The sequence below is a fragment of the Somniosus microcephalus genome, chromosome 3 (genome assembly GCF_052327205.1).
Source record: "Somniosus microcephalus isolate GS21.2 chromosome 3, FLI_Smic_1.0, whole genome shotgun sequence".
In the NCBI taxonomy this organism is placed as follows: domain Eukaryota; kingdom Metazoa; phylum Chordata; class Chondrichthyes; order Squaliformes; family Somniosidae; genus Somniosus; species Somniosus microcephalus.
In genome coordinates this window covers 86,097,944-86,123,048 of record NC_140989.1, presented here as the reverse complement: position 1 = coordinate 86,123,048, position 25,105 = coordinate 86,097,944, and the positions used below count along the sequence as shown (strand labels likewise).

General features: G+C 41.2%; 1 protein-coding gene across 14 annotated transcripts in view; it reads left to right on the top strand.

Moving 5' to 3' along the window:
- The window catches only part of nrxn1a (neurexin 1a), a 2,435,560-nt gene that overhangs the window by 2,165,121 nt on the left and 245,334 nt on the right, over positions 1–25,105 (top strand). For 13 of the 14 annotated variants that reach the window (XM_085981317.1, XM_085981316.1, XM_085981310.1 and 10 more), the window contains 2 exons: positions 5,332–5,421; positions 6,559–6,878. In XM_085981317.1, coding sequence (XP_085837443.1) covers positions 5,332–5,421; positions 6,559–6,878 — 410 coding nt within the window. The remainder of the gene's footprint in view (positions 1–5,331; positions 5,422–6,558; positions 6,879–25,105) is intronic. The other variant, XM_085981320.1, reaches the window with a different exon arrangement.

Sequence of the window (25,105 nt, the reverse complement as noted above, 5' to 3'; positions counted from 1 at the left end):
ACTACAGAAAGTATGTGTTCTATAATTTTAATAGTTGCATTAAAAAATATTGTAAAGCTAAGGTTTCTGAGTCAGTATAAGGGGAAGCTCGAGGAAAAGAATTCCTAAAAGCATGTTATCAAAACTGTACATAAAACTCTGCTATCCCCATTGAAGACCTTCCGACAAATTATACCTCAGTATAGTCCATGCTGGACTGCGGTAGGTCAAACAAGAGTCTCTCTCCTTCCAGTAAGGAATGAGGTCAGCTCACTCACATCAACTGCCTAATTCTGGGGAAGTTTAATTTTTTAAAAAACAGCCTGATTCCTGTAAAGGGACTGGGTAGCACACTGCCATTTCATGCATAGGTTTCATTGCATCCAGGCTGATGAGATGAACATCTCCTCTCTTCGCTGGTCTTTTATGAAATAAGTTTGGATAGCCTTAACCCCATTCCTAGTGGAATGGATCCATAGCAAAAAGTTGCTACAATTCAGCAATATCCCTCAGAGAGATCGTAATTCTGAGTATTTAATCCAGAGCAGCAGGAGGATGCTCTGAGGTTGGCCTATGGTACAGTCTCGAAATGGTTGAGTCATGTAGGGGTAAGGAAGGGAGAAATTTGACCTGAGGATCCCTTGCCATGCCTCACAGACATACACTCCTTTAGTTTTAGTTCGGAACAGCATCAGTAGCAGCAGCTGTGGAGATGTCCAAGAATCAGATAATTCCACTCTCATCTCTCAGAGGATGGTGACATGAGGAGAAGCTTGAAAGGAGGAGCAGAGAGGAAAATCCCGAACAGATTACAAAAAGTGTCAATAACTGTTTTAAAACAACACTGACAATCTTCATTGTGCTTGAAATTCTTTTGTTCTGCCCAATGCCATAAACTGGCTTCAGATAACACCGAATGTATCTGAATACGAAGAGCCATCTTTTGGATGAGATATTAAACCCATCAGCACTCTCAGGTGGATGTAAAAGATCCAATGGGACTATTTGAAGAAGAATAGGGGTGTCCTGGCCATCATTTATCCCTCAACCAACACCACCAAAACACGTTCTCTAGTCACATATCTTATTGCTGTTTGTGGTACTTTCTGTGTGCAACATGGCTGCCATTTCTGTCGACATTGCAACTAAAAGTGATTAAATTCTAAAATACTTAATTGGATATGAAGCACTTTGGGATGTCCTGATGACATGAAGGGAGCTATATGAATGCAGCTTCTTTCTTCCCTCTTTATCTTTGTTTTTCAGAAGTCTAACGAGCAGTATAGACTTGTTATGGATCCAGTAAAAAATGCAAAGCTACTTTATTCAAATTTAAATGAAATTAAATTAATAATTCCTTTCTAATTCTTCTCCATCTATTTTCCAACTGAGTTGTGCAAGAGACCTACTCTTAATGCCACTCTGTAATTGACCTCCAGGATGTGTACAAAATTAAGCAGGATTAACTTGTGCTGTGATTTTTTTCCCCCTCCCAACTTCTGCCCAACATCTTTCCTGATGGATAGGCCAAGACTGACAACTCAATTGGGAGAGGCATAGATGCAAATCTGCATACTGCTATTAATTCTGTAGTGTGGTGCCTTGAGATGTCAATCTGCCACACCACGGGATGACATTGAAAACACATTCATTTTCAATATAAATAATTTCTGAACTGTTTGGTTGAGACCAAAGTCCCTTCCTAGCATTTTACATCTGCTAGCATTTGCGAATTTAAAACTATTGTAACACACCAATAAACTAGCTCACTGAAGAAAAATCAGTATAGAGCTGTGGGTACACAGCTGAAAAGTAATTGAGGAGTTTAGATGACATCATAAACCACATGTGAAACTTGATCCCTTCATAAACATTATGTGAACCCTTAAATGAATTGACAGCCTTGAACTGGGCAGCACGGTGGCATAGTGGTTAGCACTATTGCCTCACAGCGCCAGAGACCCAGGTTCGAATCCGGCCTCGGGCGACTGTCTGTGTGGAGTTTGCACATTCTCCCCGTGTTTGCGTGGGTTTTCTCCGGGTGCTCCGGTTTCCTCCCACAGTCCAAAGATGTGCGGGTTAGGTTGATTGGCTATGATAAATTGACCCTTAGTGTTAGGGGGATTAAATACGTGGGGTTACGGGGATAGGGTGGGATATGTGTTGTTGTAGGGGTTATAGGGATCGGGTGGGATATGTGTCGGTGCAGGCTCGATGGGCCGAAATGGCCTCTATCTGCACTGTGGGGTTTCTGTGATTCTTCTGTGATTTCTGTGAACTCATCATCACTGGTCAAGATTGCTTCAATTAATTTCCTGGTATCAGCTTTTAAAATAATTTAATACCCTGGTTACACAATTAGGGCCTATCCCATTTTTATTTGTTATTTTGTGCTGAAGCTGGCTGCTATGGTGCTTCATACCTTTGTTGGCTAATGGCAATATTCAAAAAAGTGTATTCATTCCCTGTGTTAGTCATAAGAAAATTGCTAATGAGCTCTGCTCTGCTGTTGACTGAACTTAGGTTCTTGGTAGCCAATAGTGGATTATTTCTCTACAAACAATGTCACAATTGTTTTTTCTTCTGTACGAATGTCATAGCATATCAAGCAAACAGAATGTAGTAACAGTTGGTGTTCGGTACAAAAAGTTGCAGAAACCCGAACTAAAGATTAACATAATAATAGATAAAAAGGAATGACTTCAAGAATACAATCAAAGTTTTCACTTCAAATAGCAGTTATAAACCACTCAAGCTTTGCTGTTGTGGCTTATGATGTTATCTGAGCCTCTTGATTAGTGCATCATCCTGACATGCCCAGGTAATCCATCGGTCTGTATTTATTGCACAGTAGTTTTACTTGGATTTACATTTCCACTATACAAGCTACAATCCATTGTGGTGAATTATCACTAAGTGCCCATTTCCAGAAAGCACAGTAAATGTTATTGAATTTCCCATTGAATAAATCAAATATTGCACGACTGATGATATAACACAATATGTAATAAAGATAAAAATAGTCTGAGAAGGACAGTGAAGGTTAGTGTTAGTTAGGTATGACCTGGTAGCTAAATAATGAGAGTCAAGCAGACAAAAATAAAAGATGGCATTTGGCAAGATAAAATATATACCCTGGACTTTGAATTGTTCTTCTGTAGCTCCAGCTTTTTATCCGTCTCCTTCATTGCCTTTCAATGATGATGCTGCTGTTTCATGTCAAATGACTGACACCTTTATTTGAGAAAGGGCAAAATAGAATTAGGCTTCAGCAGTGACAATATAATACACTGGGGAAAGAAAAAACACATGCCAGTTGGCTTGACACAGCTAGTCTATCCCATCTGACCCACAGATATGAAGATATGATTAAGATTTTTCTCGCTGCTTTTCTCAATTCTGCTGCAGATTTTAGTTCTGATTCAAAGGTTTGACCTCTTTCACTTTTTCACTGCTTTCTCAGATTGTGTTAAATTACTGTTATTCCCTTGAAGTCTACCTGTTCATACAGAATTAATACAGTACAATGTGACAAAATATTGTCTATTCGGTGGAAGAATGGAGCTGCGTGGAATTCAATCAGCAAGGGCAATGTCACAGCGCAATCCTTGGATGATCATCTTTTATCCAAACCGAATCCTTTTCAAGTCAACTTCCAATGAAGTGGCAAACAAGTTTCACGCTAGAAACCTGAACGTCTATGCACAATAACAGATGATGCATGTCACTCAGACTAAGCAATATAAACTTTGACAACTGTGCGGTGAAAATAGAGATTTCTCAGGCGTTTATTGGTATGGTTTATATTTAGGAAAAATGGACTGTAAAGACAATTATAATTTAGCAAAATATGCAAAAAGAAAACAACAAAGAAACAAATTAATTTGTGTTCTTTCATACTGATACATGCATTGTCTTAAATGGCCTTAGCGTTTTTTTTATTATTTTATTCTCTGAGTGTGAGCAACAATGGCGAGGCCACATTTATTGCCTATACCTAGTGGTCCGGTGAAGGTCTGACTCATTTCAACAGAGTAATCTTTCAATTATTTGATAATGTTGAGAATTATTGGTCTGGTTATACCACAGATTTATAGTGCCAAGTGGCAGATGGTTGTTTCTGCATAATTATTTTAAATTTGAAAGGACATATTGAATTATGTTGCAGCCAACAGGTAGATATCTCACCAAAGTTGTGACCAGTTGGAAGGAATAATTTAATTCTTTACAATAATTTGTCGAGAGTCAACCCATACATCAGCTGTTTGGGGAAGGGCTACAGGCCTGACTGACTTGAAAGTAAATTATGCAAACTCCATATAAAACCAATTTAAATGGAACAGTAAACACATAAAACTCGGAATGCATGTAAATTCTAAAATGAAAAATTGGGAAGACACAGACAAACAGACATTCTATGGACTTTCTGGTTATTTGTGTGTGTGACTAAATAATACATTGTGCAGTATTCATGGAATAAATCCAGATTCACTAAATTATTTTTTTTAATCAGAATGATTTGAAGTGTAGAAATTAATTCAATAAGAAACAAAAAATTTTTAAATTACTTTGCTGTATGTTTTTAATTAATCAGTTGCTTAAGGCCTGATGTCAACCAAGAGAGAAATGGACTGTTAAATTCACAGTTGCTCTTGTCAAAGCCTCATTTACTTCATATTAAAATCAGTATTGTTACCTACATTTATGCTTTTGTATAGTATTTATTAATACACAAAAATGTTGTATTATTGCTGATAATCAGCCTAATGAATTTTTAAGACCTATTAGCATTCATTTTACCACTTTCTGCTTTCCTAATTTGAGTGATTTAATGTGGTTTTTTTCATTTTGGACTACAAAATCAAATTAACACCAGCTCTGTCTTAAGGCATGGAAGGAGTAGTGCGTGTCACAGGCATTAAGCTTTCATAGTCTTTTTTTCAAGAGACTAATATGGAGAAGAATTACAGTGAACACAAATAAATCCTTCAGCTGAAGCAAGGTTTAACTAGTTAATATGGGCTCTCTTCAAAACTAGCTGACAGATGAATATTTTTGTAAAGCTGTTATATGATATGATTTAATTTGTTGTTTTGGTTTTGTCTATAATATAACTACAATAACTTAGTTGGCGATGCAGCTTTCTAATTCTTAATTAATATAATAATTTTGTTTGCTAAAAAAAATTAAATGCCTGAAAAATTTGAAACTTGAAATGTTGTAGATAGCATTTCTTAAACATCCAAATTCAAAAATTCATGTGACAACTGTATAGCTCAAGCTTTAAGTATTAACCTTTAACCTTTGACCTTACAGATTTTAACCAATGAAATGTCTCTTTAAACTTTAAAGGAAACAATGATAACGAACGCCTGGCGATTGCTAGACAGCGAATCCCATATCGACTTGGTCGAGTAGTTGATGATTGGCTACTCGACAAAGGTAAAAACATTGATTAAAACTTCAAATAAAAAATAATTTGAACATAACCAAGTAGTGTTGGATTGTAACACTAATAAACTTAAAATATAAATTGCCAGTAAAATTAAATAAAACAAAATGTTTTAAACAGTAGTTAGAAATATTTGCATTGCGTGTTGAATAATTCTTTTCCCATTATGAAATATCAACAGTTTAATAAGCATACCCCATTAACTTAAGGTTAAAGGGACTGTTAAATATAATCTTCTAATTGTGATCAATGTACAACATTAATCCTAGACATTTAACAAACAGTGATAAATCCTGTACAGAATATGTTTACTATGTCTAAATTTAGTCATTAAAGGATGTACAATTAGCTGTGATCCATTTTTTTCCATTTCTGCAACAACGTCCTTTTAAACTATAGATAACTTAAATAGTGCTTCATGTGGATTGAAAAGAAGATCTGAAGTCCCTTTAACGTTTACTTCAAACATTTGAAGGAATTGTAGCTGTAAAGAAGTTAACAATAAAAAATGACATTTGCTGCATGCTTTTTGCTGTGCAAAAACTGAACCCTTTAAAAATATAATAAATGATTTTGTCAAAAAAATCAAGAAGTGGTACTGTTGCAAAGGTTTGTTCTGTTGGAGTGAAATGTTCCACATAATTTTCTCATTTTATGTGTCACTTGTTAGTTCACATCTGCATTGACAGTTTTGTTTTCCATTTTAACCGAAAAGGCAGGCTTGCTGGAAGGCAATCAAAAATCCTCATATGCTCTTACAATATGTTTTATTATTTTTGTGAAGCAACATTTTCTCGTATTGTTATATACTTGTACTCTAAATTCTGTAAAAATTGCATTTGAGAGAATGCTCTACAAAGATAAATAGGAAACTGCACAACTGATTGCCCTTTAAGCAACCAAAGAAATGAAATTACTCTAAGAAAATATTTATTGAAAATCTGCATCTCTCACACATTCCATCCAAGAGCAATAAATTACTATTCATAGTGTTCTTTAGTAATTTATTGCAGTCATTAACCACCTCATAAATTATTTGTTACTTCACATAAATGTAAAATAAAATTCCTAATTTAATTAAGTCCACATTCAACATTTTTCCTATATATGTAACGATGTTTTCACAGGACGGCAGCTTACAATCTTCAATAGCCAAGCAACTATAAAAATTGGTGGCATGGACAAAGCTCGTCCATTCCAGGGACAGCTAACTGGTCTGTACTACAATGGCTTGAAAGTACTTAATATGGCAGCTGAAAGTGACCCAAACATCAAAATAGAAGGAAATGTGAGATTAGTAGGGGAAGTGTCCTCGATGACGACAGAAACAACAACCACTTCAAAGCCAGCAGAAATATCAACCACCATTATGGAAACTACAACCACCATGGCCACAACCACCACCAGGAAAGGGAGGTCTACCACCACAAGAGACGTTATGACTCAGGTAAGCAACCCCAGGTTTTCAGTTTCTTCTCTTGGTGTTTTTTGAATTTATGAAATTTTGTGTTAAAATAGTGTCTTTAACTTTATGCTTCATTCTGAGGACCAGGGAAAGATAGGATGTGAAATTTCTGTAAAAGCCATAACCTAGAATCAGTGTTGTTTATTCTATTATTGCTTTCTGTGTCAGACAGTTCTCTCCATCTTCGTCCTTTTGTATTGTGAAGTGCCTGGTAAGGAGACTAACGTGATTGGTTCAACTCCCACTGTCAATGTGAATGCCAAGTAAAAAATACTCCTTGAAGTTCTGAGTTTAATTACAATAAACCCTTACAGTTATATCATGTTGAGAAACATATGATATAAATATTGAAAATCAGCAATCAAGGGACATTCGGATGGCATTGTGATTCAGATAAGTCAACCAGGTTGGTTACTCAGTTTAAGTTTCACAATGTGAGAAAAAGTATTTTTTGAACAAAAGAACAAGAGATTTCCATCAAAAAAAAATCAATGCGCATAAAACCACACTTGTGATCCTGTATTATGGTCCAGAAATTGTTGGAATGGCACCTCTCACGGGGAGCGCCATGAATGGAATTTTTACCTCACTCTTCAGATCATATATTTGTGCTACAAATTGCTGGAAATGTGAATTGATGCAAGGTTAACAGGGCATCTGGCACCCCATGAACGTCGGATCCAATGGTCTAGCTCCATAACCAGTTAAATTTAAGGATAGAAAAAGAAACGGAATGACGGGGAAGAAAATAGGGGGAAAAATTAGATACAGAAATAAAGGCCACGATTTTATCAGCACTGAGAGGGCAGGTTTGGAGGTGGATCAAAGGTTAAAATCATTTTGATTGACGGCGGGGTCCGATCCCGCCGTTAACTCACCTCCAAACAATTTTCCCAAGTGTCGGGTCCTTGATTTGCACATGGACTCGACACCTAGCGGCAGAAAGAGGATTAAAGCCAATTATCTGCCTGTTAACAGGTAGTTGAGAGTAGTTGTCAGGCTATTTTTTAATTTTGCCGCTTTTGCCTCGGGCTTCCCGATGTCCAGACACACGCCAGGTAAGTGTGGCGTGTTGCGAGTCTGCTGTAATGTTTCTGCATTGATGACAGCTGCAAAAGTGGTATTAAGGATCCAATGGTGCACTAGTGAGTCTCAGAGGTAAGAAAATGTTGGGAAATGCATTTTTAATGCAATTGCACATTTCTTTAGGTAACAAGTTTTGAAAAGGATATCTAATGCCACCTCATTGGAAGAACCTCTCTCACCAGTGACAGATCGCTTCTAAGGAGGGAGTCATTGGAGAGCCTGGGTGCAAGAGCTCACCTTTGTACAGTGATTGTCAGTGTTTGCAGCACCTCAATGCTGGAAACCACCTGACCCACTCCCAACCTGCATCCATTGACAAAATCAAGGCCAAAGAGAAGGAAAGAAAAAAAGAGTGAATCAAGAGAGAGAGAAAAGAAAGACAGAAAGGAAACATAAGAAAAAAAATTTCAAAACCTGTAGGAACAATTTGAGTGGCATGTCAGGACCATAAATCATCTAATTAATAGAGTTCTTACGATATAAATTACCAGCCCTAAATGGCTGCGGCAAGATTAATTTGTATTAATGGCACAAATCCAATTTCATGACACACAATGGGGAGGCTCACGGTAAGATATGTACATACGAACATACAAATTAGGAGCAAGAGTAGGCCACTTGGCCCTTCGAGCCTGCTCCACCATTCAATAAGATCATGGCTGATCCGATTACTCCACATTCCCGCCTACCCTCGATAACTTTTCACCCCCTTGCTTACCAAGAATCTATTTACCTCTGCCTTAAAAATATTCAAAGACTCTGCTTCCACTGCCCTCTGAGGAAGAGAGTTCCAAAGACTCACGACCCTCTGTGAGAAAATGTTTTCCTCATCTCTGTCTTAAATGGGCGAACCCTTATTTTTAAACAGTGACCCCTAGTTCTAGATTCCCCCACAAGGGAAAACATCCTCTCCACATCCACCTTGTCCAGACCCCTCAGGATCTTATATGTTTCAATCAAGTCACCTCTTACTCTTCTAAACTCCAGCAGATACAAGCCTAGCCTGTCCAACCTTTCCTCATAAGACAACCCTCCCATTCCAGGTATTAGTCTAGTAAACCTTCTCTGAATTGCTTCCAACCCATTTACATCCTTCCTTAAATAAGGAGACCAATACTCTACACAGTACTCCAGATGTGGTCTCACCAATGCCCTGTATAACTGAAGCATAACCTCCCTACTTTTGTATTCAATTCCCCTCGCAATAAACAATAACATTCTATTAGCTTTCCTAATTACTTGCTGTACCTGCATAGTAACCTTTTGCGATTCATGCACTAGGACACCCAGATCCCCCTGCATCTCAGAGCTCTGCAATCTCTCATCATTTAGATAATATGCTTATCTTTTATTCTTCCTGCCAAAATGGAGAACTTCACATTTTCCCACATTATACTCCATTTGCCAGATCTTTGCCCACTCACTTAACCTATCTTTGTAGCTTCCTTATGTCCTCTTCACAATTTACTTTCCTACCTATCTTTGTGTCATCAGCAAATTTAGCAACCATACCTTCGGTCCCTTCATCCAAGTCATTTATAGGAATTATAAAAAGTTGAGGCCCCAGCACTGATCCCTGTGGCACACCACTCGTTACAACTTACCAATCAGAAAATGACCCATTTATGCCTACACAATAGCAAAATACTGCGGATGCTGGAAATCTGAAACAACAACAGAAAACTCTGGAAAAACTCAGCAGGCCAGGCAGCATCTGTGGAGAGAGAAACAAAAACATTATGCCTACTCTCTGTTTCCTGTTAGCTAGCCAATCTTCTATCCATGCCAATATGTTACCCCCTTTATTTTCCGCAATAACCTTTGATGTGGCACCTTATCAAATGCCTTCTGGAAATCTAAGTACAGTACATCCACCGGTTCCCCTTTATCCACAGCACATGTTACTTCCTCAAAGAGCTCCAATAAATTGGTTAAACATGATTTCCCTTGCACAAAACTATGTTGACTCTGCCTGATTACTTTGAACTGTTCTAAGTGCCCTGCTATAACATCTTTAATAATAGCTTCTAACATCTTCCCTATGACAGATGTTAAGCTAACTGGTCTGTAGTTTCCTGCTTTCTGTCTCCCTCCCTTTTTGAATAGAAGACTTACATTCACTATTTTCCAATCTAATGGAACCTACCCCGAATCTAGGGAATTTTGGAAAATTAAAACCAAAGCATCAACTATCTCACTAGCCACTTCTTTCAAGACCCTAGGATGAAGTCCATCAGGACCCAGGAACTTGTCAGCCCGCAGTGCCAACAATTTGCTCAGTACCACTTCCCTGGTGATTATAATTTTCTTCAGTTCCTCCCTCCCTCCCATTTCCTGATTTACGGCTATTTCTGGGATGTTACTTGTATCCTCTATAGTGAAGACTTCTGACCTGCCACCCACCTTTGTGCAATTATAAGCTTTTTCTTTAAGTTTAATACTATCTTTAACTTTTTTAGTTAACCACGGATGGTGGGTCCTCTCCTTGGAATTTTTTCTTTCTTTTTCGTTGGAATGTATATATTCTGTGTATTTTGAAATATCCCCTTAAATGTCTGCTGCTGCAACTCTATTGACCTATCCCTTAATCTAATTCCCCAGTTCACTTTAGCTAGCTCTGCTTTCATGCCCTCATAATTGCCCTTATTTAAGTTTAAAATACTAGTCTTGGATCTACTCTTCTTTCTCTCAAACTGAATGTAAAATTCAATCATATTATGATCGCTGCTACCTAGGGGTGCCTTCACTATGAGGTTGTTGGGGTAAAAGAGAAGACTTCCCTCCTCTCAAGCGGACCCACTGAGATAAGGGATCGACACTTGCCCTATAGTAACCACAAATTCACCAGATGGACACCTTGGATAAGTTTCACGATCTTTATTCAAGCATATGCAGGGGGAAAATCTCAGTCTCATCCCAGAGAAAGGATTCTTCCACCGAGTACCAAATACGTACAGCAATTATACCCTAATTTGAGGCGTGCACCCCTCGTGCACACCCCTTCTACGATCATTGATTGGTCTACAGTATAGGCGAAGGGCTGTGTCCATTCGATGCCCCTTATCAGGGAGGTTGTTGAATGGTTCACTGAAAAACATCTTTACCACATTCGCGGGCTAAATTGTCTGTTCCTGCCCTGGCCAGGAGGTGCTTACATCATGCTTTGAGAATCTGTATGTCCTGCCTTATCTTAAGCAAGGACAAAAGACAAGCTTGTTAGCCTACGGTTCCTGTCTTATCTAGGTCCTGCATTTCTAAGCAAGGATAGGAGACAAACTTATCAGCCTTCTAGTTTCCACTAATTTTAATTCTAAGAAGTTATAGTTTCTTCTAACTTTTAATTCTAAGAAGTCTTTTTTGTCCCCTTACAAAGTCATTAATTAATCCTATCTCGTTGCACAATACCAGGTCTAGTATAGCCTGCTGTCTGGTTGGCTCCAGAACGTGCTGTTGTAAGAAACTATCCCCAAAACATTCCATGAACTCCTTATCTATGCTACCTTTGCCCATCTGATTTTTCCAGTCTATATGCAGATTAAAATCCCCCATGATTATTGCCATATCCTTCTGACAAGCTCCCATTATTTCTTCCTTTGTACTCCATCCTACCATGTGGTTACTGTTAGGGGGCCTGAACACCACTCCCACAAGTGACTTCTTGCCTTTATTATTTCTTATCTCTACCCAAACCGCTTCTACATCCTGGTTTCCTGAACTTAGGTCATCCCTCTCTATTGTGTTATTACCATCATTAATTAACAGAGCCACCCCTCCACCTTTTCCCACCTTCCTGTCCTTCCTAAATGTCACGTACCCTTCAATATTCAGGTCCCAATCTATGTCATCCTGCAGCCACGTTTCTGTAATGGCTATCAGATCATATTTATTTATTTCTATTTGCGCTATCAGTTCATCTGTTTTGTTTCGAATGCTACATGCATTCAGATGCAGAGCCTTTAGTTTTGTTCTTTTATTATTTTTGTAACCTCTAGCCTTATCTGTTGATTTACTCTTGGATTTGTACTCTCTATCCCTTCCTGTCACGGTCTGTTTATCATTTCCCATATTAATACCTTTCTCTATTGCCTTGTCTCTAATCTTTGAATTACCACATCTTCCCAAATTTGATCCCATGCCCCCAATATTTAGTTTAAAGCTCTCTCTACCACCCTAGTTATACGGCTCGCCAGAACACTGGTCCCAGCACGGTTCAGGTGAAGACCATCCCAACGATACAGATCCCACTTTCCCCAGTACTGGTGCCAGTGCCCCAGGAATTGAAACCCATTTCTCCCACACCAATCTTTGAGCCACGCATTCATCTCTCTAATTTTATTTACCCTATGCCAATTTGCTCGTGGCTCACGTAATAATGCAGACATTATTACCCTTGAGGTTCTGCTTTTTAATTTAGCCCCAGCTGCTCATACTCTCTCATGAGATGGTAATTTTTTTGGTTTTGGTGAGGCTCACCAAAGCTAACCGTCCAGCATATTCCAGCAGCTAACATAAAAGTTATTCCAGAAGTCTTCTATAGGCATATACATAGTAAACGGGTAGTAAGAGGAGGGGTGGGGCCAATTAGGGACCAAAAAGGAGACCTACGCATAGAGGCAGAGGGTATGGCTGAGGTGCTAAATGAGTACTTTGCATCTGTCTTCACCAAGGAAGAGGATGCTGCCATAGACATAATGAAGGAGGAGATAGAGGAGATACTGGATGGGATAAAAATTGATAAACATGAGGTACTAGAAAGTCTGGCTGTACTTAAAGTAGATAAGTCACCAGGACCGGATGGGGTGCATTCTAGGATGCTGAGGGTAGAGAAGGAAGAAATCGCGGAGATACTGGCCATAATCTTCCAATCCTCCTTAGAAATGGGGATGGTGCCAGAGGTCTGGAGAATTGCAAATGTTACATCCTTGTTCAAAAAAGTGTGTAAGGATAAACCCAGCAACTACAGGCCAGTCAGTTTAACCTCGGTAGTGGGGAAGCTTTTAGAAACAATAATCAGGGACAAAATTAACAGTCATTTGGACAAGTGTGGATTAATTAAGGAAAGCCAGCACGGATTTGTTAAAGGCAAATCGTATTTAACCAACTTGATCGAGTTTTTTGATGAGGTAACAGAGAGGATTGATGAAGGCAATACGGTTGACGTGGTGTACATGGATTTTCAAAAGACATTCGACAAAGTGCCACATAATAGGCTTGCCAGCAAAGTTGAAGCCCATGGAATAAAAGGGACAGTGGCAGCATGGATACGAAATTGGCTAAGTGACAGGAAACAGACAGTAGTGGTGAACGGTTGTTTTTCAGACTGGAGGAAGGTATATAGTGGTGTTCCCCACGGGTTGGTTCTAGGACCACTGCTTTTCTTGATATATATTAATGACTTGGATGTGGGTGTACAGGACACAATTTCAAAATTTGCAGATGACACAAAACTTGGAAGTATAGTGAACAGTTTGGAGGATCGTGATAGACTTCAAGAGGACATAAACAGGCTGGTGAGATGGGCAGACACGTGGCAGATGAAATTTAACACAGAAAAGTGTGAAGTGATACATTTTGGTAGAAAGAATGAAGAGAGGACATATAAACTAAAGGGTACAATCCTAAAGGGGGTGCGTGAACAGAGAGACCTAGAGGTATATGTGCAATAATCGTTGAAGGTGGTAGGGCAGGTTGAGAAAGCAGTTAAAAAAGCTTACACGATACTGGGCTTCAAGAATAGAGATATAGGGGGAAGAAAATGTCGCCGAGCACTAATTTTAGCGCAACAAAAGATTTAGCGCCCTCCCCTGTAAATTCAGTAGTAGCGAACCAAGAAGGAGGTGGAGTGCTACTGGAAGCGCTTCACCTCATTCTTGAAGCGCTACTACTCAATGTCGCGTCGCTATGTTCAGCCGCACCACGTCATCGCAGGCCTCCTCCCCTGAGTAAAGGGGAGGGGCCTAGCGCTGCGCACACCGGGGCCCTACCGGACCACCGGGGATCAGGGTGCTGTGGAAACAGCCCGGCACTCGAGGAATGCCTGGCTGAGTGATCGTGGCCAGCACCCCACATACAAATGTGGAAGGCGGGCAGTTGGCCAAAATAAAAATGGCCGCCTGACACCTGCACTTTAAGTAGCGCCGCCGGACGCTACCGCCACTGCAAAACCGCCTGCTGATCCTGGCGGTCCCATCGCCCAGTGATGGTTCAGGGGGTGCAAGGGAAGCTTGCGGCTGGGGCACAAATGGCGCTGTGCACGGCGATGACATCGGCCCAGTAATTCCGTTCCAAACGCGTGAGTATGGTTGGGGTACTCACGCGTCTGGCCGGAGGAAATGCCGGTTTTCAACATGCACAGTGCATGCGGGGAAAACCGGCATTTCCTGTCCTCTGAACGAAGGGGTTCAGAGGCACAGCGCGTGCGACTGCACAGGCAGCGCGTGCGCAGTGAACTTCGTCGATTTCATTCATGGATTCAGTGAGGTTAAGTCCTTACAACTTACACATGAAAAAAGCATGTGTAAAGTTGCTCCAGAGGTTGCGGAGGAAGATATATTTTATCGTGGAGCTTCTGAAAGGCAATATTTTTGTTTGGGAAAGGGAGGAAAGCTATTTTAAGAAATGCTGAGGTAAGTTTTAAAGTTTAATTTTTTTTTTTTTAATGGGTTTTCAGTACTGTAGGTAGAAGGAGCAATTGTGGCTGTGTGAATTGAATTTGCTGTGTTTATTAAATGTGAAAATGACTGTTCTAAAATGAGTAATGTAACATTTCCAACATTTTTAAGAAAGAAACTTTTCATCAGTAATATGTTCTTTTAAGTAATTATGTATGTATGTATATATTCCTTTACTTATGTGTATGAATGTATGTATTTAATTATGATTTTCCAATAAGTTACTTTCTCTGAAATTCATAATTAAATACATACATTCATACACATAATAAAGGAATATATACATACATACATATACGCAAAGGAATATATACAGACATACATACATAATTACTTAAAAGAATATATTACTGATGAAAAGTTTCTTTCTTAAAAATGTTGGAGTCATTTTCACATTTAATAAACACAGCAAATTCAATTCACATAGCCACAATTGCTCCTTCTACCTACAGTACTGAAGACCTGTTTTAAGAAACAAAAATAAACTTTAAAACTTACCTCAGCATTTCTTAAAATAACTTTCCTCCCTTTCCCAAACAAAAATATTGCCTTTCAGAAGCTCCACGATAAAATATATCTTCCTCCGCAGCCTCTGGAGCAACTGTACTCATGCTTTTTTCATGTGTAAGTTGTAAGGACTTAACCTCACTGAAAGCATGAATGAAACCGGCGAATTTTACTGCGCACACGCTGCCTGTGCAGTCGCACACGTTCTGCCTCTGAACCCCTTCGTTCAGAGGACAGGAAATGCCGGTTTTCCCCGCATGCGCTGTGCATGCTGAAAACCGGCATTTCCTCCGGCCAGACGCGTGAGTACCCCGACCGTACTCACGCGTTTGGAACGGAATTACTGGGCCAACATTTTACATGTCAATAAAATGAAAAATTTAACAATTGCACGATTTGCCCCCTCGCATCTGCGACTGAGGGTCCAAGGAGGTGCATTGCGCAAGAGGTCATCGTCGTACGTATCCTCACACTGTTCCCTTTCGGGAACTGTATGAAGTGGTGGAAGGATTTCTGGCCACGTTAACGCTCCTTCCGTGACCATAACCAGCCATTAGGGTGGTTAGTCCTATGGCGTGAGGGTTTTACGGGCTCCCACAACCCATCTGAGGGGGGGGGGGCCACCCACACCCGCGGACGCAAGTATCCCGCTGGATGTCCACCCAGAATTTATAGTTGGAGCTCCGACTCCACTTGCCAGGACTGTCTGGAGCAGGGTTCGAAACCCTACTCCTTCTGGCCCAGCGGCGGGGATGCTTACCGCCATGCAAAAGGCCCACTCCGCGCAAAAGGTGACACCCATATGTTTCCTGCACCTTTTCCCTCCCCGTGACTGGAGCCCTATGCTGCCACTTGAAAGACCAAGCTATCATCTGTCCTTTTTGCGGCGCCTTGGACTTCTCATTACCAATGATGAGCAGGCGCTGTGCCTCCACCTCGTTGAGGAGATTGCTGAGGTCATCATCAGTTCAATTGTGAGTTCTTTTAATGCCGTGAATTGTGCTCATTCCAGCCATTTCACGTTGCTAATCGGAGTGGGCCTTTGGCGTAGCGGTAGGATCCCCGCCGCTGGGCCAGACGGGGTAGGGTTTCGAACGCCACTCCAGACAGTCCCGGCAAGTGGAGTCGGAGCTCCAGCTCTAAATTCTGGGTTGACATCCAGTGGGATATTTGTGTCCGTGGGTGTGGGTGGCCCCCCCTCCTCGTATAGCTTGTGGGAGCCCGTAAAACCCTCCCGCCATAGGACTAACCGCCCTAATGGCTGATACAAAGATGGTTACGGTCACGGAAGGAGCGTTAATCACGGCCATAAATCCTTCCACCACTTCATACAGTTCCCCAAAGGGAACAGTGTGAAGACACGTATGACGACGACGTTGCTAAATAAATAAATGGAATGAAAAAAATTATTTCAGGGCTTTTAAAAGTCTTTAAATTGCTTTAATTCTGTTTAAAACTACTTCAGATTCTTCAAAATAATGTAAACGTTTTAAGAAGTTTATAAAAGTTACCAAAAGCTTCATAAAAATACCAAAAACCTATTTGAAATGCTGCTCTGCATGTAAAAATGCTTTGCAGCTTGTGAGAAACATTGGGGGCGTGTCCTATTAAACTGAGACCTCAAGGGGCATGTCTCAGTTGCACAGCGCGCTCCAGGCTTCGCGCTGGCTGCACTCCTGGGCGGCGTGACGTCAGACGCTGCCCGGGATTCTTCTCTTTCAAAAAGGAATTCCAGGCGTCCCTGGAGGTGAACGGCAGGCGCGTCGGGTAAGTGCAGATCGGGGGCTTGCACGCACGGCAAGCCCCCGACCCGAATTTCTGCCCCATCATCATCGCCAGTGGAGTGGGGCGCAACTGCCAGCGGCAACCTCCCGCTGAATCTTGCGGGAGGCGTTAGTGGCGCCACGCCTGGGTGCTAGGGCATTTGCGCCCCATTAGCACCCCCAGGGGTGCTAACAAGAGTCGCAAAGAAACCTAATTTCTCCTCCACAGAGTACAAAAGCGTGGAAATTATGATGAACCTGTATAAAACACTGGTTTGGCCTCAACTGGAGTACTGTGTCCAATTCTGGGCAGCGCACTTTAGGAAGGATGTGAAGGCCTTAGAGATGGTGCAGAAAAGATTTCTGAGAAGGATTCCAGGGATGAAGGACTTCAGTTATGTGGATAGACTGAAGAAGCTGGGGTTGTTCTCCTTAGAACAGAGAAGATTGAGAGGAGATTTGATAGAGGTGCTCAAAATCATGAGGGGTCTGGACAGAGTAGAGAGAGAGAAACTGTTCCCATTGGCAGAACGGTCGAGAACCAGAGGACACAGATTTAAGGTGATTGGCAGAAGAACCAAAGGCAACATGAGGAAAAACTTTTTTACTCAGTGAGTGGTTAGGATCTGGAATGCACTGCCTGAAAGGGTGGTGGAGGCAGACTCAATCACTGCTTTCAAAAGGGAGTTGGATAAGTACCCCTGAAGGAAAAAAAATTGCAGGACTACGGGGAAAGGGTGGGGGAGTGGGACTGGCTGAATTGCTCTTGCAGAAAGCCGGCATGGACTCGACGGGCCGAATGGCCTTCTTCCATGCTGTAACCATTCTATGATTCTATGACCCACTTATTCCCCACAGATTGCTGGGTTTTTAATGCACTAATAATGGCAGGTGCCGAGAACACGCCATTATTTTTCCAGCAATTTCTGGGCTAATATTTTCCAATTACAGATGAATTGCTGCTGCACAATTGTGAATTCTCACACACTTGTAGTTGATGTGTTTTTGATAGTTGCGGGGAATGAACTGAGTCAATTAAAATTTGGATTTGGCGCAGTTCACTAATGAAAGCAGGAAAATTTAGATGCATCTGGTCCTCTTACCAATTCACTGCATGGCATGTCTGACAGCACTTTTATTTCACAAGCATTCCTATTGAAATATCTGAACTTGCACAGAACTTAATTGAAGGTTTGTTTACATGCATCATTAATTATTCATAGATGCAATTTAGCTGAAAGATATCTCCAGGAAATGGGGGAGAAACTTTTTAATGCTTCTGAATTGCTTTTATATCAAATATCTCAGCCCAGATTATACAAACTGTGCCAAATTTCAAATTTCCCAAATCAAATCAAATCAGCCCAAATTGGATTAATGAATTTTCAACTCAATGTAAGTTCATCCCTAACCTTCCTAATGGTGGGAATTAGTCAGAGTTCCAGATGTTGGTTGTTGTCGCTATGGCTGTTGTAGCTATATATTTTTTTAATGGTTTCAGTGATTCTATAAAAATTACAAATTAAAAAGATCACTGAGCTATTTATTGCCATGATTGAAATCTGGGACAAGTCCAGGCCAGTGGATATTTAATTCCAGGGCCTGCTTTTGTGGTATTGAAGTCAGAGTGTAAATGATAAAAACAAGACGACTTCTGGGTTTTTGAAAATATTATGTATATGATATTACTGCCATGAATAATGCATATCATCCTGCTGTTTCTGGTATCTGTACTTTATTTCCTGAATAAGTTAACCCAAATTAGCTATCAAAGGAACATTTTGAAGTTAAAATATGTTTTAAAAAATCAAACCAGATATTTAACTGGAAAGTAAAAAGACTCAAGCTACAAACTTTTATGAACTTTCACCGTTAATATCAAAGTCTTTGCATATCCATACTTTATTATTTAATCAGTTAAGGATTATTGAATGGATTTAAAGAAACTTCACTTCAGGAGATTATCTCCCCCACCCACCCATTCCTTCAGGCTTAAAGGCTAGTGGGGCTGAATAGCTCACTCCTGTTCCGATATTCCTATGTAGTGAAAATTCAGGCAAAATGGAAATGGATAAGAGATTGGCTGAAGGAAAGTAAACAGCAGGCACATCCTTAGGAAAGTGATGTTAAGGACTCAGGGAAAGGGCAGTTTTGTGTGGTATACACCATAGGGATTGATGGTGAGCGCCCTGCTGTTTCTAATTTACATTAATGATGGATTCAACAACTCTAGACAGTTTGGTTAAATTTGCAGATGATATTAAACTGATAGTGGGGGGTGGGTGCAGTGAACTCTAATGAGGAACTAGATAAGATCTTTAAATGGCTGAAACAGTGCAAAAGCAATTTAACAAAAGGAATTGCACATTTGAAGTGAAAATAAGTGACATAAGTTTGATTGATGTGAAATAGTTTAGCAGTGAGGTTGGAAGAGATTTCAAGGTGTTAGCAGTCTGCAGTTAACATATGCAGTTACTATGAAGCAACAGTCAGCAAAACAAATTAAATACTGAACTGTATTGTTAAATAGAAGAGTATAAGGTAAATTAAGCAATACTCCTAGCAGAATCTGTTGTAAGTGTTAAGTGACCTATTTCTAACCCTAGCTCCAGTTGAGGGAAGCTTGACATCAGGAGTGCTGCCTCACTGAATTTACCCTTATAGGTCAAAGATGCTCTGCTGAAACTGTGCGATGTTCTGGTTTGACCACACCTCAAGTACTATGTTCAGTTTTGGCCCCTTAGACACAAGGTAAAACGTCATACTGGCAGTTCAGAGAGGACCGGCAAGGCGGATCCCTATTTCACACAGAGTTTCACAGAAACCCCACAGTGCAGATAGAGGCCATTTCGGCCCATCGAGCCTGCACCGACACATATCCCACCCGATCCCCGTAACCCCTACACCAACAAATATCCCACCCTATCCCCGTAACCCCACGTATTTAATCCCCCTAACACTAAGGGTCAATTTATCATAGCCAATCAACCTAACCCGCACATCTTTAGGATTGATTAATGAGGCAGGACGGGAATAACTTGAACTGTGCCAAAAGCAAAAGTTACCTCACAGAAAGATGTGAGATATTAAATGGTATAAAATGGTATAAAAAGTCATTCAAACAATTACTTCACGGTAAACCTTCTTAGAATTACAAAGGGTCATAAGTGCAAACTGGTGAGAGACAAATTAAGGATTGATGCTAGGGAGTTGATTTTCATGCAAGGAATGATTGACGTTGAGAGCCAACATCAGTGTAGGGTAGAGGAGGTAAAAACAGTAGAGTTGTTTAAGAGGCAGTTGGATGCTGTGACTGTGGGATTTTCTAGATGTGTAAAATAAAATGGGCAGAATAATCTTCCTCATTTGTCTTGTGATTTCTTTTGTTCGGCTAAATTGTGTCTATAAATAATTAATGCTGCATTCAAAGAAACCTCCAATTAAATTCTGTGAAAGTTCTAATATTTTTCAAAAGAAATTTTTGTGATTCACCAACTGTTTCTGGTCAAAGATCTCTCGCCATCTGGATGAAGTATGTTTTACTTGTGTGATTGAGGAGAATTGAACACCAGAGTACATGAAATACAATTTTCTGTTATAGCCTCCACTTCTGTGGTGAAGTATATATACCACCATATTGAGAGCAATAGAGTTCATAATAGAATTGCCACCGTGTAATGCTCAGGCTTTGTTGACAGACTGGAAGATTTCTGTCCTGAGAATAGACTGTCCTTGCTCAAGAGTGGATTTCAAAGTAACTTGAGCAAAACACCCTTAAATTATGTCATGGGTAGAATACCTGTAGTTGTTCTCCAACCATCTGCCATAAATTCAGCAAAGAATGGCACACACAGCCATTTGCAGCATTTCTCCAACATTTCCACTGAATTTGCAGTGGGATATCAGAAGAACCCCCATGAAAATTCCAGGCATTTGTTTTTATAATAGAGATATCTTATTCAACCAGAATTGCTTTACTTTCATTTAACTGAACTGTTGGGGAATGGTCACAGTTGATGAAATCTTTACTCACTCATCAATGGTAGAAAGTGCAATTAATTTAGTTCAATTCAGGGGGGCTGTCCGTTGGATTTCCCCATCATTGACTATGGTGTTAAAATGCAGTAAATACTATACACCAAAGTATCACATTTATAACCCGCTAAAACTGCTATTGTGGTAGATCAATTTACCTGCTTTCTTCCAGTTATATTGAATGCACATTACAGTTGGCACCTTTACCTAAGTGGGGTGCTATTATATGAATATCATAACATTTTACTGGGTTTTATACCTTTAGAGCACAAATGCCATTTTCACAGATATGACAAAATATTTGTAATATAGAGATAGTTTTATAAGGTACATACATAATAAGAATAGTGGATAATATGCTAAACATTAGTTACACCATGGATTTGGAACATGGCTCTTGTAATCAAAAACATCTTTATATGTAAAAAATATTACAAATCCTTTTTGAAAATCCATAAATTGTACTGTGCTTGAATGCATAACATGTGTTACTAGCCAATATTTTCTGCAATGTAATTTCACTTTATAAATCATCCATTAAACCATAGATGTGGTGATTTTAGTATCTAACCAATGCACTTGGGGGAGGGTGGCGTGAGCAATAAGCAGGAGAGAATGTTGAGCACCTCATTCAATTATAGAAAATACTTGCATTTGTACAGCATCTTATTACGTTGTGAAAACACCTGAAAGTGCTTCACACAATGAATTACTTTGTGAAGTATGGTAATTGTCATACCGGCAAATCATCTTGCTGAAAGTTATTTACAAATATCATTCCAGAATTTCTGAAAGTAAAGTTGTGAAGCTTTCTTGAATTTTTTATTTTAGGTTTTTCCTAAACGCAGAACCAAAAGCTAAAAAATTAAATTAGTACTCATGATAACAATATGTGTAAAACATAAGGATGAAGTCACACTAAAAAGTGCATGCATCAGATCAACAAATTCCAATATATACATTGAGCAGGCTCTTGAAGCAAGTGCTTCCATTAGACTCTCTTATGTTCTGGGCCAGTGCCTTCATAAGCAAGGAGAGAAATCGCATCATCTCCTGGTCACAAAATTTCCCACACCACACCAAGCCCCTTCATTTCCCAAGTGTCTCCAGAGTTCCTGCTCATCTCCATTGGCTCCTGGTCCACCAACGCCTCAATTTTGATATTCTGATCATTGTGCTCAAATCTCTCCATGGTCTCATCCCTCTCTATCTCTGTAACATCCAAGATCTCTATTCTCCTCCACCTCTGGCCTGTTGTGCATCCCTCACTTCCCTCTTTGCCCCTCCACCTCTCTCTCCTTTAAGATGCTCCTTAAAACTGACCTCTTTGACCAAACTGTCCTAATATCTCCTTCTTTGGCTTGGTGTCAATTTTTGTCTGATTACGCTCCAGTTAAGCGCCTTGGGACATTTTGGTATGTTAAAGGAGCTATATAAATGCAAGTTGTTGCTGATTCAGAAAGTGAAATTTAAAAGAAAACGTAGATAACATTCAATCCATGCAGAACATTTACAAGTAAAGCCGAATTATTTTCAAGAAAGCAGCCTTTCCAGAATAAATCATGTTCTTTCAGAATTACTTCATTCATAGCAACATGATAGTTTATTCAATGCGAATTAGCTTAGGTTTACAATCTCCCCCTAATTGAAACAACGCACTATCCTTTGTTTAATTATGACCTTATTTTGTCCGAACTTATAAATACTGTATTTGCATGTAATCTATTGTGTGGAAGCACGAAAATATTAGCAGCTAAAACACAGTGGGGGAAAAATTCAGTTGGTTGCACCTCCCGTTAGCGCCTTAAGAGGGCGCTAATGGGGCGCCAAGCAACTAGCGCCCGGGTGCGGCGATTTTTGCGCCGCTCGCGAAATTAAGCAGACATTTTGCGGCGGCGCTAAACAATACCGGCCGATCTCCTGCGCACGCAGACCTTGACGGCATTCGAGAGTGCAACGCCCTTGTGATGCCCCGGAATGGAAATTGAGTGGCGCCCCCCTCCTTTCCGCCTGGCGCAACCAACGACAGGTTGACTGGAACGCTTCCCAGTCACTGTGGGGCTGGAGGGGGGCGGTGCTATTTAAAGGGGGCCTCTTCCTGACTTTTGTGTGGTAGCCACTTTTGGACCACTCGTTCTGAGAGAAAGAGAGAGATTTTGAGAGAGAGAAAGAGAGACTTCTGCATTGAGTCAACGCTGTCTGAGGTAGTTTTGGCTTCTGACCATAACTTTGCAGGTACTTTGGTTTTTGACCTTCATAACTTTGATTGCCTAGATACTATGGGGGCTGCAATGGATGGGGACGTTGGCCTTCTCCATCACATTCGGAGGGCACAGAGACGCAGAGAGAGAGTGGCAATCATGGCCCGATGCAGGAGGGCCAACAGGCCTCTGTACAGGAGACCTTACCCTCCCAGGGTATTTCGCCAACAGTTCTCCAACATAAATATGTCTGAGGAGCAGTGTTTGCGAAGGCTGCGCTTCAGCAAGGAGGTAGTCACTGAGCTCTGCCACCAACTGAGGAGCAGGACGTCTCTGTCGGTGGCAGTGAAGATAACAGTGGCTCTCAACTTTTATGCCACCGGCTCATTTCAATCAGCTACTGGGGACATCGCCAATATCTCCCAGTTCGCGGTGTATTGCTGCATCCGTCAGGTCACAAATGCCCTCTTTAAAAGGAGACGAGAGTACATCTCATTCCCCATGACCCCGGACAAGCAGCAAGAATGCGCAATGGGCTTTGCGATGATAGCGGGCTTCCCCATGGTGCAGGGCGCCATTGACTGCACGCATGTGGCTTTGCGTGCGCTGCATGAGAATGCCGAGGATTTCCACAACCGAAAGGGCTTCCATGCCTTAAACGTTCAGTTGGTCTGTCACCACAGACAGCTGATACTCACTGTCAATGCCCACTTCCCTGGCAGCAGCCACGATGCCTTCATCCTGCGCCAGATTTCTGTGGCAGACCTTTTCCAGGCACCGCATCACCCAGGTGGTTGGCTTCTCGGGGACAAGGGATATCCTCTGTGCACCTGGCTGATGACACCGCTCCATACGCCCAACACCCCTGCTGAGCTGTGATACAACGGGATACATCAAGCCACCAGGAACATCATTGAGCACACAATCGGCGTGCTCAAACAACGGTTCTGCTGTCTGGACCATTCTGGAGGAGCCCTGCAGTACTCGCCTGAGCGAGTCTCCCACTTCATTGTTGTGTGCTGCATGCTGCATAACCTTGCAATCCGCAGGACCCAGCCAATGCCACCAGGCATTGGAGCACCACCAGAGGAGGAGGAGGAAGAGGAGGAGGAAGATGAGGAGGATGATCATCAGCAGCACCAAGGTGGGAGGGAGGCACACAATGTAGAAACTGGAAGGGCCGTCCGTCAAAGGCTCATAGCAAGCCGCTTCTAGGCCCCTGCTGAGGAAATGGCTTTTGCCATTCAAACAACCTGAATGAAACCATCCCGCAACCCCTAAGCCGGTCAAGGCAACAATGATTGCAAAGACTAAACATGTACATTTTGAATACAGAAACTTATTTATTTTACAAACTCTGTGTGTATCATTTCCGCATGACAAACTAATAGAAAGAAACACCAAAAAAAAACAGTCATTAACATAACTGGCTCTCACAACCTGGAGACAATGTCCAAAACAGTTTAAAAAGTTTGACCACGAACCTCGGCCTTTAATAAAACAACGAACAACATTTTGTCACACCTCCTACTTTTTGCCCTTCGAGGGTGATCTCCTTCCCTTGCGAAATTCCCCCCTTCCCACCCTGCAGCTCCTCCGTAATGGGATCCCAGTGGCTGGAGCAAGGCTGGTGGAAGGCTGCTGATTGTCACAACCTGAGACTGCAGATGCCCTTGAAGGACGGCCTTGACCAGCTCTGGGCCTGGAGGGCCCGGCTGCAGACTGCACCAACTCTGCATGGGCGGCAGCAGTCTGTCCTACAGGCGGTGGCAAGTGCAGTGGAGAAGTGACAGTGGTGGCAGCAGGAATGCTGTCATCTTGAGAGAGGACAGCAACTCCCTGCTGGACCGACACACTGGCACTCCCACGGGGCAGCACTTCAGCATACGGAGCAATCTGCTGGAGCACAAATTGCTGGCCTGCTGCAGCGCAATGAGAGCCCCGGG